Source organism: Lolium rigidum, chromosome 4 (genome assembly GCF_022539505.1).
Source record: "Lolium rigidum isolate FL_2022 chromosome 4, APGP_CSIRO_Lrig_0.1, whole genome shotgun sequence".
Classification (NCBI taxonomy): domain Eukaryota; kingdom Viridiplantae; phylum Streptophyta; class Magnoliopsida; order Poales; family Poaceae; genus Lolium; species Lolium rigidum.
The window spans coordinates 65,171,423-65,187,330 of NC_061511.1; the positions used below are offsets into that span (position 1 = coordinate 65,171,423).

Genomic DNA, 15,908 nt, shown 5'->3' on the forward strand with positions numbered 1-15,908 from the left:
ATGCATATGCATGTCAGCATGTGTGAAGCTGAGTTGCCTTTTTTTTTTGTCGCCGTGTTGGATACACATGATTTGACCGTACTACTGGTAAAGGACTCACTCGCGTCTAGATAGCCAAGTCGTCGCTCGCTAGTTCGGTCAAGAAAAAAAATGATATGCAAGCAGCTTTAGCTGGATGTAAGATTTCAGGTGCCAAAATTGAAAATAAATAAACAATTGAAGTAAAGTGTCTATGTACTATGTACAGGTTGTATGAACAGCTGATATCCCTTTCTCTGCACTCTGCTGACCAGGAATGGTACATAAACTTCGTTTAATCTGCAAAGAGACAACTTGATTAAGAATGGTATAGGAAACGGCAAGACATGAATCATCTAATCCAAACACAGCAGAGGTCACTTGCCTGAGTCCTCTTGGTCAACTGATACTGAAGCAGAAGTCCCTTCTCCAATAGTAAAAGGATAAAAAACTACATAAATGGAAACAACTATGCTAAGAAAAAATGTCACGTACTCATCAAATTAGTAATATCTAGTCTATCATAAACTTGGAGTTCACAAATATCCACAGGTTGTATAATTCATTAATAATACTGTATCCCAAATTATATTGCATGATACACATAAGAAGATTCAAGTATGTATCAAATAGAATGAATATACAGATTATAATTAATGTAAATAGCACAATATTCGAAATGATCAATGGAAATAGGTTGGTTGAAAGGATATGCATACCCCTTCGAACATATTCTTTGCACTCAGATAATTCTAGAGACAATGTCTTGATTCTTCTTAGACCTTTGCGCGTATGAAACACCGTGATCTAATTAAGTAAATACAATATAGTTCTTAGTACGATAAGTCTACCAATAAGTTTTCTTATAAATTCATGAATGGCAACAAATACATAAAATAAAATACCACAATATCCACTTTGGAATTGTAGGCATTTCCTCTTTCTAAATGGCCCTCGCATGTGCTCAGCAATATGTTCTCTAACTGATAACAGCAAGAAAAAAACAACTTAGTGTAAAACAACAATGCAACATAAATATGATAGATTCCTCCATAAAACCTAACATGATAAAGTGATAGTACACATACCTCAAATGTATTACAAATGCGTTCTCCATTTAAACATTCAACGACATCACCGACTCGTATCCCAAGTTTTTCAGCATGACTTCCTTTAGACACCTGAAGTTTACTTGCAATTAACTAACCTTAATATGCACAAGAAAATAAGCTTTAAGGAAGATAACATAATTCAGTATTGAACATAACTATACATCACATACCTCTTTCACGATTAAACCCTCATCAATGTTGCACTTTACCGATATCTTTTCAATAATAGCAACATCTAGAAGTCTGATGGCGCGAAGATTTAATCCAAGCTGGGGTCGTGGGATGCATCTATAAAAAAACATGTAATTCATTTAAGAGAGTAAAAAAAATATAATTGATTTTGGTTGAAAGCAAATCTGCACAATAATGAATCATGCCAATAGTGCAACAAATAATATTACTTCAGCAACAATTATTACAGATCGAAGAGGAAATGTTTTGATTATATTTCAAATACAACAATATATTTCTATAAATTGAGATAAATCACACTCTAAGAACTTTACCAAGACAGATAACTACTAAGGTGACATCACTACTTTACCTGTAAAATAAGTATCTCGAAATATTTTGGAATTCTACTACTACTCTTTTGCACACCTTGGCTCCCTCCAGGTTCCATGTGGACCACCCTAGCCTTACGTATACAATTTTTTATTTCTACATAATTTTTAACTATCGAAAAAACATGTGTAAACAGAAGCCAAATTTATATACATTTCTATGGAGTAAGAGGGAATAATAAATGGATAAAGACATAACAATCACATACTGTATCAACATGAAAAATAAGAATGACACGACAATTATTTTACAGTTCATATCTTTATATTGGGGTAAAATCTATTAGATCAGCTCACATGACAAGCTAAAAACAACAAGGAAGTTAGTCTTGTAATACTACACTAATATTGCAAGGAAGAACTTACCGAAATTTCCTCCATATATGCAAACACTTCAGTAAAATAGAAGAAAGCATAAAAGATCCTCCTTGAATAATCATTCCAACAACATTCCCATCAAAGTCAATGACTGGCCCTCCTTTGCTATACTACAATATTTCATAATTTGTATGTTAAAATTTATAAATAGCAATGCTTAATAATAAAATGGCGAACGTTACAGGGGATAGGAGAATAATTTATATAATTAAGTTAGTAAAAGGAAGAATACCTCAAAACGTTCATGTCCACCAAGAATATTCATGCAATGATACCCATCAAAGTATCTTGTATCTGAATATTTCACCCTACCATGGCTTATCCTTAGATATGAATGTTCATCTCTTCCTAGCTCAAAAATCTCTTGAGCACATTGCACTTCACCTTTAAAAGAGGGAACATGAACAGGTTGGTCCATGGTAACCCTAAATAAGGCGAGATTGTAGTGTTGCTGGTAGTAGAGAAAGTGGGCCCGTGCAGTAGTGTTATCCCGCATATGAACAATAACCTGAAATAGGCAAAGGAGCTCTAATTTGGAACATTTAGATATACTCGGTGGTCCATGCCACCAATAGAGCAAGGCATTTTGATGGCAATAAAAGTGGTATAATTCTAACCATACAATCCTATAGTTTTTTAGGTTAGCCATAGTGGGAGTACCATAGCTAGTATCATGCAATCTATGTCATCAAAAAGATGATGTGGCACTGCAATTAATGAAGAGATAGGTGATAGTGGTATCATGTTATGATTAAGTTTCATAGAAGGTAGAACTAGAAAATTTAATGGAAAATTAAAATTGTGCACACATTTACATTAGGATTATTATAAAAATAAATAAATAGTATGATTCTTTGTTACTAGTGTATGATACTATGCATTATAGAGCTAATATCATATATTGATACCATATGCATGGTACTAGTGTATGATATTCTCCACTATGACCCAACCTTTAGACAAGGCTTAGGCATTCCCCAACGCTAGTCTTTTAGCATGGTATCATAGGCAAAATGTTGTGGCTGTATAATTAATGACAAAAGAGATTGTTGTTATATCTTAGCTAACGCAAACTCTTGGAGAGATTTGCAAGCAAAAAATGTACTACTAGTCCAATCTCATGAATGCATGAACCCAAAATCATTAAATGTATATGCAAGATTTAAGAAACAATACATTGTTGGAGGATATGTCTTAAAATACACCGCTATCTAAGATAGCACGCTAAAAAACAATGCATTGGAGAGGGCCTGATAAAAAGTCTGAGAGATGTATAAACTAGTAGGATTTGTTTTGGAGAATTAATTCACATTGGGATGGGTTCATACATCTTTTCTTAATTAGTATGTATCTGGTTTGTACATAACTAAAATCTAGCGCTGCCTTGTTATTATAAAAAAAATGGGATTACTTTCACTGAGTAAATACTCATATTGACATGCTTCTAAAAAACGAGCAAATCTATGCCATTATTCTTGAATATTGGTAATACATTGTACAATGAGATAAGTATAGTTAATTAAGGAATCAACATTCAAGAGTATTTGTTTCGTATTCCTAGCAATATTTTATGTTAGTGGTCCCAAGGTCATACTACAATTAAAAGGTACTTTAATATCCTACGCAAATGTTCCGTTTGGACAACTAAAAAATGAACATGGATTTTGATTTTTCCATGCATACCTTGTAAATTCGTAATTACTAGAACTTAAGTATGTAGTTATGAATTTTTTCTATGCACATGAGTCAATAACAAGTCATTATTGTCAGTTGTACGAACATTGATTGGCAATAGTTTCGGTCACTAAAAAGCTGCGGCAACAATATTTTTGACAACTGACAACAATTAACAATGGTTATCTTAGAGAATAAATAATACTCCATCTATTCTGATGGTAAACACTAACAAACGGGGTCCGATTGGAAACAAATTGTCGGACCATCCAGATGACGTCGATCTGATCTCAAATCCAACGACCATCTATTCCCCTTAGCCCAATAACCCTCTAATAATTATGTCAGTTAATTCTGCTCATCTCCCCTGTAACTCCTCCTCTAACCACGCCAATGCAGCATGGATCCCGCCCCATCCATTGCCTCCCTTGCTCTGCTTCCTCCGCCACCTCCCCGCACCGCTCCCCTCCCGTCCCCCTCCTCCACCCGCTCTGCTTCCTTTGCCACCCCGAGTCATGGGCATGACGCTCCGCCACATGGAAACATCACCGGAGCAATCCTGATTGGCGGCCGGTGGCAACTGGGGTGAGAGGTGGAAATACTTCGCCGGGGAAGAATCTCCCGTCAACTGGGTCGTCAAGGCTCCGATCTGGCAGAAGCAATTGGTTGATGGCTACTTCCAGCCTACTCACGATAGCCCTCTCGGTCCCTCCGTCGACAATACTATTGAAGATGAAGGTAATACCAAACTGAACTAGGTCCCAATGTGTGTATTTTCCTGCAATTTTCGAACACAAAATCCACCTATTTTTTTTTTGTATATGTAGTTGCGAAATCATTTTTTACCGGCTGTATCTATGTGTTCATATCTTGCATCTGCTAGTTTTTAATCTTTGTATTGTAACACTGTAGTTTTCATTTTCTGGCTGGCTATTTTTATCTGCTTCCACATACTGCTTGCGAGGATGTGCGCTTCATACTCATGTTTGGGGTATACCATATTTCTTAGGAATTACTAGTAGGCTTTGGCGCGGCGGCACGTCGCGCCCGTGGTGGCATTTTATTAATTTTTTTTTGAAAATTCACTAAATATTCGTCGTTTTGCCATTTGCTGTAAATGGCCCAAATATTTGGAAAATATACTAAATTGTCCAAGTTTTTTTTTGCGGGAAGTTGCATCGAAGAATTACCGCGAGAGGAGGAAAAAAGCGCGGCGGCACGCCACGCCCGTGGCGGCATTTTATTCGATTTTTTGAAAATTCACTAAATATTCACCGTTTGGCCATTTGCTCTAAATGGCCCGAATATTCGGTAAATATATTAAATTGTCCAAGTTTTTTTACGGAAAGTTGCATTGAAGAATTACCGCAAGAGCAGGAAAAAAGCGCAGCGGCATGCCACTGGCGACAATTTATTTGTTTTTTTTTTAAAAAATTCATTAAATATTCGTCGTTTGGCCATTTTCTATAAATGGCTAGAATATTCGGTAAATATATAAATTGTCCAAGATTTTTTTTTTGCGGGAAGTTGCGTCGAAAAATTACCGCAAGAGGAGGAAAAAAATCGGCACCGTTCAGATGCATTGTTGATCCATATTTGTTGTTCCACCTACTGTTCATCACAAGGCACTGTTCATCGCATGTACTGGCACTGTTTAGGGTGACCTACACTATACACGGAACACTGTACATCGACCGGAACTGTTCATCAACACTGTTCATCGTGGGACACTGTTTCAGTACTGTTTCTGTAGCAGACTGTGTGCGTGTCACGTTCTAATTGGCAAAAAATAACACATGAACAGTGCCATGTGAAGTGGAGCTGCTCACAGGGCTTAAAAACAGCCAGCTTTTAAATATTCGTCGTTTGGCCATTTGCTATAAATGGCTAGAATATTCGGTAAATATATAAATTGTCCAAGATTTTTTTTTGCGGGAAGTTGCGTCGAAGAATTACCGCGAGAGGAGGAAAAAAGTCGGCACCGGCATTGTTGATCCATATGTGTTGTTCCACCTACTGTTCAGCCACTCTTTAGGGTGACCTACATTGTACATCGACCGGAACTGCTCATCGACACTGTTTCAGTACTGTTCATGAACAGTGCCATGTGAAGTGGAGCTGCTCACAGGGCTTAAAAACAGCCAGCTTTTATATAGTGTATTATACATTGATGGTGATAAAGTTGGGTTCATATATAGATAAATTGCAAGCTTCATACACAGGTGAACTGGTGGCAACCAGTGTTATTTATACATTTCAAATTTGGATGCTTCTACATAGATTATAATAAGCTGCTTAGAAATAATTTTGATGCTTCCGTTTTTCCATGATTTTGCAGCAATGTTCGCATGCTTCAAGACTACTTAATTTTCGCTTCTACGGAGTTTCCTAAAATCTCACACATGAATGCTTCATATATCTTTTGCATCACACATCTCCAAAATGACCAAGGTTCCTGATCTAGATTCTGTGCTAAAGAGTCATTTTGAAGCTTAAGGGACCTCAGAGAAACCACATTATTGATCGAGGGTGGGTGTTCGTTTCGCTTTCTCAGCTCCCAAGGGCTTGTTTCCAATACACATGATTTATATTGACATGCCATGCTTCTAATTCCGATGATTTTGGTTGAGATAGCACTAATCTCTTTTCTTCGAAATATCGGTGCTTCATATGTGCATTGTGTGTGTTTCTTCGGTCTATCTAGAGTGTTGCATACTATCATGCTTCTTCCTTTTTGATTTATACATTTTCAGTACCATTGCAATTTACACATTTCCCTCACGCTATTAGTTATGTTTCAGCCTCTAAATCTTCTATGTTCTACAACTTATGCTGAGATGGAATAAAATTGGTGCATCTAAAGCATGTATGTGTTTCTAATAGAAGCATGATCAATGTTTTTGAAATTGTTGTTTAGATTGTCATATCATTGTTTTTTAAAATCACCCCATGCTTCTCCTACATTTTTCATATGTTGCTGATGATTCAAGTCAACACATTTCAGATTAAAATTTACCCCACTGGCTACAACGATGTTGACAATGGACAGTCGAGGTTGAGATTATGTTGGTCAACCTCTTATGTTTGAAGCACCACCGCTGGGACAAGCGACTTCTACATGGAGCCCGAAGCATAACGTGTGCTGCTCCTAGTATCTTGGTGCCCATCACAAAGTAGGAGTAGGCGCTAGGCACTCCCAAGAGGTGGAGAGGGTTACCAATGGTGACATGAGGTCGTTGGTGTAGGTCATCACCGAGTCTCCTATGTTCCCCGTCACCGTCTTTTGGAAGCAAATTATATGCTCATATGTAACCAATGTTAATTAATAGATAATTTTTGTTGTTGTATTGGAAGCAAACACTATTTCATTTATAAGGAAATTATATTCTCTGTTGGAGATCAAATGAATACTTGTTGTACATCTTTTCTACTATGGAAATAAAATACTAGGAGGTAACAACCTCCAATTTCCTTGGGAGAAATCTAACTAGCAACAGCGAAATATTCTTAGTAGGAAGCCAAATTAAGTTGCACTAGCAAGTAACCTTCTTTTTCCCTATAAAACAATGCTTCTATAAATGGAAAATGACGCTTCCGAGGCAACACAAATATTTTACTGACTGGTAAAAACGTGGAAATATTCTCTGGAAGCCAAATTAACTTGCACTAGCAAGTATTTCTTCCCCAAAAATGATGCTTCTATTGACAGAAAATGATGCTTCCCTGGCAAACAAATATGTTTCCGTGACTGGGGAAATCGTAATTATTTTCTTACTATTCATTATCCGGAAACAACACATGATTCCATATAACTATTTCCTAAAATTAAGGGATTGCTTTGAATAGATCAGACACGCATTACGGGAGTTGTTTTAATAGGAAGCATGCAGTCTGCTCCTGGAATCAAGGATAGATCCGCGGGTCCTGGCTGTAAATCATGCGGCCACGCTCCTTTCAATCCTACGGTAGATTGCTGGTCCGATGGGAAGCTAGTATCGGCATCCGATTCCTAGCACTTCCCTATTCTGATTTAGTCTATATCCTAAAAAAAATAGACAAACAAGTACTTTATTTATTATTACTACTTCAACCAATCCAAACTACATTGAAAATAGTGTCATCCAATAGAGAGAGCAAGACAGCTTCGTTTTCTGTGTTTGTGTTGACTAAAAGTTATAATGTAGATTAATTTGTAACAAAATTTAGATATAGAATGTAGACTAAACCAGAATGGATGGACTATGTCTTTATGATTACTTAGGATTTTATGGCACTTATAATTAGCATATTTACAAAATATTGAGAAATCACAAAAATGCAAAGGAGCCATTTTAGTTTCTCCACATGTTCAATTTTGATAGCCACAATGTCAATTTTTAGTAAAAATAAATAATCAGTGGACTTCCTCACTTTGAATTCGTATTCAACACTTGGTGCACAACAATCGTCATAGGTAGAAACTAATATGCAATCCAAAAACAAAACGTCAATATAAATTTGGATATCAATATTGAAAGATCAAGCAATATTTTACTATCTGCACAACGTTGAACTATTGAGAACTTTTATTAAATAGGGAGTAAGTTTCATTGTTGAAAAGTTAATGCATATGCATCAACTTCTATTGTGTATTAGGGACCCATGTTCCTCGTATATTTCTTCTATTATGTCTGTATAGTAAGTATATTTTTTATTGGATGTATTAACCATGTCCAAAAATCGGTGTCAATATTTAGTATTACTTTATTCTCTCTTTGAGTCAGTAGTAGGAACCAACATTCCGGAAAGTGATTTTGGCTCTCGAGCTCCAGTACTCTCGCCATTTTAAAAGAATTAAAAGGTATTTTTAAAAGTTATCAGAAAATCTGAAAATAATTTTGGAGATTGTGAGTGATAGATCTCACAATCATGCAAAATCTCAAACCGAAATTATTTTTATTTTGTGCTAGACAAAAATGACAAAATCTGATATGTTTTGGAGATTTGAAAATGTACTACTGAAATCTACACTTTTATCATTTCTATGTAGCTCAGAATATAAAGTATTTGAAATTGATATTTTGCACGTTTGTGAGATACATTATTGACTATATGCGGAAAAAAATTCAGAATTTTTTGAAACTCAAAATATAATTTTTCTTAAAAAAAAAACGAGATCACCGGTGCCCATGTGCACCAAATCTCCATTCCCAACATTCACAATACTAGCATGGCAGCACCTACTTTTACAAATACTAGTACTTAAACATAAGTAAACAAATAGAAGTTCACTACATGCCATATCCCTAGATCCACCCAATGATTTACAGTGGCTTTACAGGGCAACTAGTTGCTAGTTTGTTTTTTTATTTTCAAAATGTGCGATAAACATAGAGTGTGAATTCAAAACTTCAACAATCTTTAGCAGAACATACATTATTTTCTATAATAAAACCTAATAGTGCAAATTGCATCAACATATATCATTTAACATTGGCAAAGCAGATGAAAAAGTGACATTTTTTTATCCTTAGCTACTCACCTCAGCATCATGAACATACACCTTTTTGAGAATGTTTGACCGGTCGCTTCTAAGAACTAAATCCGCGGTCGTCAAAACAATGCCAGTTTTGTTGTCCTCATCCCAGTCGATCCAGAAACCAGAGCCCCGACTTAGTGGGTCGCCACCTACAAACCCATGCAAATATTAGTGAAAACTGACTTTTTTTTTGTTTGTGGCTCTCGTAATAATATAATTATTGGGAGAAGTTATTATCATATACCGACAGAAGATGAAACCCCAACAACAAATTTGGCAGCACTAAGCACCGTCTTTCTTTCAGACTCCCCAATGGAAAGAGGCTTTGGATCCTTCACATGGCGTGTGCGGGGTTTGTACTCATCAAGCGTGGGCAGTTTCATCTGGCGAGCTACACAAAAATCAGCGCACACACAAGTCAACAGCAAGTATACGCACAAAAAAAAAATGCATTAATCCTTTCTGCAAAGTTCCAGTACTTAAAGGATGGTGTGCCATAGTCTCACAAAGAATGTTGTTGTTTGGACAGAGAAACGCACACACACACTGAGTGGAGTTCACAGGGAGAAAGAGTGGAAGAGCACACGTACACACACTAGAGAGAAAATGCTCTCGGTAGTGGACACAAGGAGCTGAAGCAAAGTTTCTGTTACTTACTTCTCTTACTACTTGGTGTCTCTAAACGAAGTACTACATGCCTTTATATAGGACTTGCTAGCTACTGATACATGGTGGGAACATTGGACATGCAGTCCAGCCGCATTGTATATCCTTACTACTGCTGATATCTTGACTACTATTACTCACTGCTAGCTGCAGCTTATTTTGAACTGGTAGAAGAGCAAAGTCTCACATGGTGGCTCACCACGTGATGCATATGTGTATGCATGCAGCACACAAGTTTGCTTAGGCTAACATTTACCCCCTCAAACTTGTTGCCGTCATGCTAAATCCACGACGCCAAGCTTCTGTCTCATCTCCACAAATTTGATCTTGCCCAGCGCCTTGGTGAAGATGTCTGCGAGCTGACCATCAGTGCCAACATGCACAACATCAATCTTGCCTTCTTCGATGCACTCACGAATATAGTGGAACTTTGTATCAATGTGTTTGCTCCGATCGTGATGCACCGGGTTCTTGCTCAGCGCGATTGCTGACTTGTTGTCCACCATGAGCTTCACCTTGGCCGGAGTGGTTCCGAGCAGCTCCGCGACGAGCCTGCTGAGCCACACCCCCTGACATGCCGCAGTAGCCGCAGCGATGTACTCTGCCTCGCATGAGGAGAGCGCCACCACCTTCTGCTTCTGTGATGCCCAAGTGACTGCACTTGAACCAAGAAAGTAGATGATCCCGGTAGTGCTCTTGCGGTCGTCGACGTCCCCGGCGAGGTCACTATCACTGTACCCCACCAGCGTCGGCACCGCTGTGTCTCCCTTTTTGTACCTGCAGCCATAGTTCGCCGTGCCACGAACGTACCTTAGTAGCTGCTTCATAGCAGCCCAATGCTGCTCTGCCGGCGACTCCATGAATCGGCTGAGAATGCCGACCGCATAGGATATGTCCGGCCTCGTGTTCACCAAGTAGCGGAGGCTACCAATGATGCTCCTGTACAGCGTCGCATCCACTGCGGCGCCGCCATTCTTCTTCCCAAGCTTGAGTCTACACTCCATGGGTGTGTGGCAGGAGTTGCATCCACTCATCCCAGCTATCTCCAAGATTTTTCCAGCATAGCTGGTCTGCCCGATGGTGATTTCTCCATCACCTTGCTTGACCTCAATCCCGAGGTAGTAGCTGAGGAGACCAAGGTCGCTCATGCAGAACAACCTCTGCATCTCGTCCTTGAACTTGGTGATGTCGGTGATGCTGGAGCCAGTGATGATGAGGTCGTCGACGTAAACCCCAACAAGCAGGTAGCCATCACCTGCAGTTCGTTTGTACACTGCATGCTCCATTGGACAGCGCTCGAACCCAAGTGACATGAGTGACATGTCCAGCTTGGCGTTCCAAGCTCGTGGCGCTTGCCGAAGTCCGTACAACGCCTTTCGGAGGCGTAGCACATGGCCCTCCTTGTTTTTCTTCTCATAGCCCGCGGGTTGATGTACGTACACCTCCTCAGCAAGATCACCATTGAGGAATGCCGACTTAACGTCCATATGATGGACTTGCCACCCGTTATGCGCGGCGAGGGCGAGCAACAGGCGCACCGTCTCCATTCGTGCTACTGGCGCGAACACCTCGTCGAAGTCCACCCCCTGTCGCTGCGCATAGCCTTGCGACCAGACGGGCTTTGTGCTTGACGATGTTGCCAGCAGGGTCACGCTTCACCTTGAAGACCCACTTGAGCCCGATGGCTCGCTGGCCAGCTGGGAGTGTTGTGAGCTCCCAGGTCTTGTTCTCGAGGATAGCCGCCATTTCAGCGTCCATGGCTTGCTTCCAACAAGCCTCGCCAAGTGCCTCCTGCACTGTGGCTGGCTCGTCGGCAGCGAATAGGCACAAGCCACTGTACTCCGCCTCGACTTCTGTAGTGTCATTGTACAGGTCATCGAGTCGGCGATAATGACGCGGTCCAGACTCGGAGTCCAAGTTGGCGTCTTGCTCGAGTGGCGTCGCCCACCCATTGTCAGCAGGAGTAGCCGCAACAGGTGTACGCGGCTCCAGCGCTGCCGCTGGCGTAGCCGCTCCTTGTGGCGTCCCGGGGTTGCCGCCTGCACCCCCGGTGGTTACCGCCTCATTGACCTCGTATGCCACCGTGAATGACGATGGCGCAACAAGCGCATTGGTGCGCTCCGTCGATGCACCCTCCTTGTTCCACTCCCAGGAACGGCGTTCCTCGAACACCACATCCCTGGAGATGTGCAGCTTCTTGGTTGCGGGATCATACAACCTGTAGCAGTATGAGCCCTCCTCATAGCCAATCATCACCATCGGTGTCGATCGGTCCGAGAGTTTGTTCAACCCCGGCCCGATATTCTTGACATGCGCAGTGCAACCAAATGTGCGGAAGTGTTGCACATGTGGCTTCTTGTCATGCCAGGCTTCATATGGGGTTTTCCCATCCACGCTCCGGGTTGGCGCCCGATTCAGGATGTACACCGCTGTTCTCACCGCCTCGCCCCAAAACATGGCAGGCATGCCCATGCTTTTGAGGAGACACCTCGCCATTTCGACGACGGTTTGGTTTCGGCGCTCAACAACACCGTTCTGCTGCGGGGAGTATGGCGCGGTGGTGAAGTGCTTGATGCCGTTCTGGTTGCAGAATGCATTGAACTCGCCGGAGTTGAACTCGCCTCCTCGATCAGAACGGAAAGCAAGAAGTTTGCACTTCTTCTCTGCCTCCGCACGTGCCTTGATCTTGCAGAAACGAGCAAAGGCTTCATCCTTGCTCTTGAGCACCTCCAGCCACATGTACCTGCTGAAGTCATCAACGACAAGCAAAAAATATTTGTTGCTGCTGGGTGTCACCGGTGTGATCGGCCCGCACAAGTCAGTGTGCACGAGCTCGAGCCTCTCCTTGGCTCGGTACGAGGATGCTTGCGGAAATGGCCTTCGATGCTGCTTGCCAAGCGTACAACCATCACAGACTTGTTCGACTTGGTCGATGACGGGCGCGCCTTGCACCATGTGCTTGCGCGTCATGTCCCGAAGTGCGCGGAAATGGAGGTGGCCATAGCGAGCATGCCACAGCCATGCCGTGTCGTCGAGCTTGGCCAGCATGCACACTGGCGCCGTCAGGCTCAGGCCGACCGTGTAAAGCCGGTGCTTGCTACGTGACACACGCGTATGCAGCTTCCGCGCGCGGTCGTAGATGTGCAGCTCACCGTTCTCGATCAGGACCTTGCATCCCGCTTCATCCATCTGTCCGAGTGAGATAATGTTACTTCTCAATTCGGGGATGTAGTATACCTCGGTGAGAACGCGATGCTCGCCGTTCTGGCACTTGAAGAGCACGGAGCCGCGTCCGCGGATGCTGACAAGCGACCCATCTCCGAACTTCACTGTGCCATGGACGCTCTCGTCCAGCACCGTGAACGCCTCCTTGGTGCCAGTCATGTGACTGCTCGCACCTGTGTCGAGGTACCAGACGCCATTGGTCCTCTGCTTGGGGAAGACCTTCTCCTCGTTCAGGAATACGGCCTCGTCGCCGTGCCCCGCGTGCGCCTCGTTCAGGAACACGGTTTCATCGACGTGTTCCACGAGTGCGTTATCGATGTCGCGGGAGTGTGCCAACATAAGTGCAGGCCCGCCGTCGTCCTCGCCAACCGCCAGGTTGGCGTGCTCCCGGCGCTCCTCGTCGCGCTTCTTCTTGCGACACTCCTTAGCCCAATGGCCAGGGATGCCGCAATATCGACAATCTCCTTTCTTTTTGTCGTTGCCTCCGGCGCCGGCTCTAGACGTTGGTCTGGCCGACGTTCTGGGTTTGGCCGCAGCATTCCCCATCTTGTCGCTACCAGTGGATGTGTATCCACCACGCCCGCGTTGTCGCGCCGCCCACTCCTCCTCCGTGAGAAGTAGGCGCCCGGCTGCTGTCGAGTTTGTTGGCTCGTCGTCAAGGTTGTAGCGCTCCTCCACAGCTACAAGCCTGCCGCAGAGCTCCTCGATGCTCATGTTCTTTGTGTCACACAAAGACTCGATGGCCATTGCCATTTGCCGGTACCGACGCGGAACAACTCGTAAGAACTTGAGCACCGCCTTGTGCTCGGACACAGGGTCGTCCAGCAGCTCAAGATCATTAATGATGCCTGTGAGCCGCATGGCGAATGCTTCCACGGACTCACCGTCGTGGAACTTGAGCGCCTCGAACTCAGCGCGCCGCGTTTGCGCCTTGGCCTCGCGGACGCGGTCGACGCCCATCCGCATCATCTTCACGGCGTCCCACGCCAGCTTGGCGGAGTCCTTGACCGCGAGCGTGCGCAGCATCTTCGGCGGCACATTCCGCAGGATGACACCCAGCGCCCTCCGGTCGTCGCGCTCACTCCCAACTCCGGTGTCGACCACTGTCCACAGGCCTTGCGCCTGCATCTGGACGCGCATGACGAGCGCCCAGTCGACATAGTTGGTGCGAGTGAGCACCAGCGCCGGTCCCGGCGCGTCGTGCTCATGGATGACCCTCTCCACCACATGCGCCTCCGACACCTCAGACTTATTGTCTGCGCCTTTCCCTGTCATTGTCGCGGATCAAACACCGGACGACTACAAAGCCTTGGATCGAACACCAAAGTGCTCTGATACCAGCTGTTGTTGTTTGGACAGAGAAACGCACACACACACTGAGTGGAGTTCACAGGGAGAAAGAGTGGAAGAGCACACGTACACACACTAGAGAGAAAATGCTCTCGGTAGTGGACACAAGGAGCTGAAGCAAAGTTTCTGTTACTTACTTCTCTTACTACTTGGTGTCTCTAAACGAAGTACTACATGCCTTTATATAGGACTTGCTAGCTACTGATACATGGTGGGAACATTGGACATGCAGTCCAGCCGCATTGTATATCCTTACTACTGCTGATATCTTGACTACTATTACTCACTGCTAGCTGCAGCTTATTTTGAACTGGTAGAAGAGCAAAGTCTCACATGGTGGCTCACCACGTGATGCATATGTGTATGCATGCAGCACACAAGTTTGCTTAGGCTAACAAAGAATGCGATGTTGATTGTTTGGACTAATGTAGATTGCCAGTGCCGATTGTTCGAACTAATGGTGGAAGGAATTTTATATCATATGGAGAGGAGAACTGATGATCTAGGAGTGGGAAACATGGACATGGAACCTGTTTTTTCCTTGTATCTGGCTTCGACGCGATTAAAGGCCTCGTCGTAGGCGGGATCCCTGTTGAACCTATGCTCATCGGGCTTGTACGGCGCGCGGAGTGGAGAGCTAGGCGCAGACGACATCACCTCCTCCTCCTCCATGGCGACATCATCCTCCATCTTCTCCTCCTCGACTACATCAGCTGTCATCTTTCCCTGATCCGCCTGCCTCTGTCCCCCGCAGATCCATTCGTCTACCCAGGCCTTATTATCTTCCTTGGATCGATCCTTCATGGCGTTGCTCTTTTTTCTAATCCTCTTCTTGTTAGATTGATCTGGGGGTCGCGGCTGCAACGCGCTCGTGCTCGCCGGCTCTCGGAGTTCGGGGATCGGCTGGATTTCTGGCGATTCCGGCGATTCCGGCGATTCCAGCAGCCGCCGTCTTGCCCTCGCTCCGGCCATCCTGGGAGTTCCCGACGCCTCCTCTCCCTCGTCTCCAAAGAGAAAGAGAGGAGGGAAGTGGAGGCTTCAAGCGTTAACCTGGTCGGCGGTTAAGGCTCAAGGAACAAGAAAAGAACTGCTAGGGCTGGCCTTGTTATGTGTCTTGTCTCACGGCTCAATATGGCCTTTGAATCGCTTTGTTCTCACACTCTGGCTGGTCTAAGAAGCTAGACCTGGCCATGGGCAGCCCGGCCCGAAATTCCCGGGCCAAGCCCGACCCGACCATGCCTCTGGGCCGGGCCTAATTTTTTGGCCCGATGGCTAGGATGGGCCGGGCCTGGGCCATCAATTTGTGCAATTTAGTGAAACGGCCCGGCCTGAGGCCCGAGGCCCGACGGGCTTTTAGTGTGATGGGCCGGTCCTGGGCCTATTTTTCCGGCCCGACGGTCGGGC

General features: G+C 43.8%; 1 protein-coding gene and 1 long non-coding RNA gene across 2 annotated transcripts; one reads left to right on the forward strand and one right to left on the reverse strand.

Annotated features, from left to right (window-relative positions):
• Positions 1 to 313: 313 nt before the first annotated feature.
• On the reverse strand, positions 314 to 15,338 carry LOC124647178. The gene is made up of 11 exons (XM_047187151.1): positions 15,035 to 15,338; positions 9,508 to 9,654; positions 9,267 to 9,412; positions 2,304 to 2,579; positions 2,060 to 2,181; positions 1,301 to 1,418; positions 1,107 to 1,199; positions 924 to 1,001; positions 738 to 825; positions 404 to 469; positions 314 to 318 (listed from the first exon to the last, which is right to left on the reverse strand). The coding sequence occupies exons 1-11, from the start codon at positions 15,306 to 15,308 to the stop codon at positions 314 to 316; spliced, it is 1,413 nt and encodes a 470-aa protein (XP_047043107.1). The 5' UTR covers positions 15,309 to 15,338.
• LOC124649340 lies at positions 5,920 to 7,043 on the forward strand. The gene is made up of 3 exons (XR_006986617.1): positions 5,920 to 5,967; positions 6,084 to 6,274; positions 6,750 to 7,043. It is a non-coding gene; the product is annotated as an uncharacterized LOC124649340 (long non-coding RNA).
• Positions 15,339 to 15,908: the final 570 nt, after the last annotated feature.

Bases quoted from the DNA above. Each gene is read 5' to 3' on its own strand.
- LOC124647178 (XM_047187151.1), bottom strand. From the start codon at position 15,308: ATGAAGGATCGATCCAAGGAAGATAATAAGGCCTGGGTAGACGAATGG. The intron at 9,655-15,034 runs GTTCCATGTCCA...ATTTTTGTGTAG, and splicing joins CAGATACAAGGAAAAAACAG to CTCGCCAGATGAAACTGCCC. The intron at 1,419-2,059 runs GTAAGTTCTTCC...GTTTTTTTATAG, and splicing joins CATATATGGAGGAAATTTCG to ATGCATCCCACGACCCCAGC.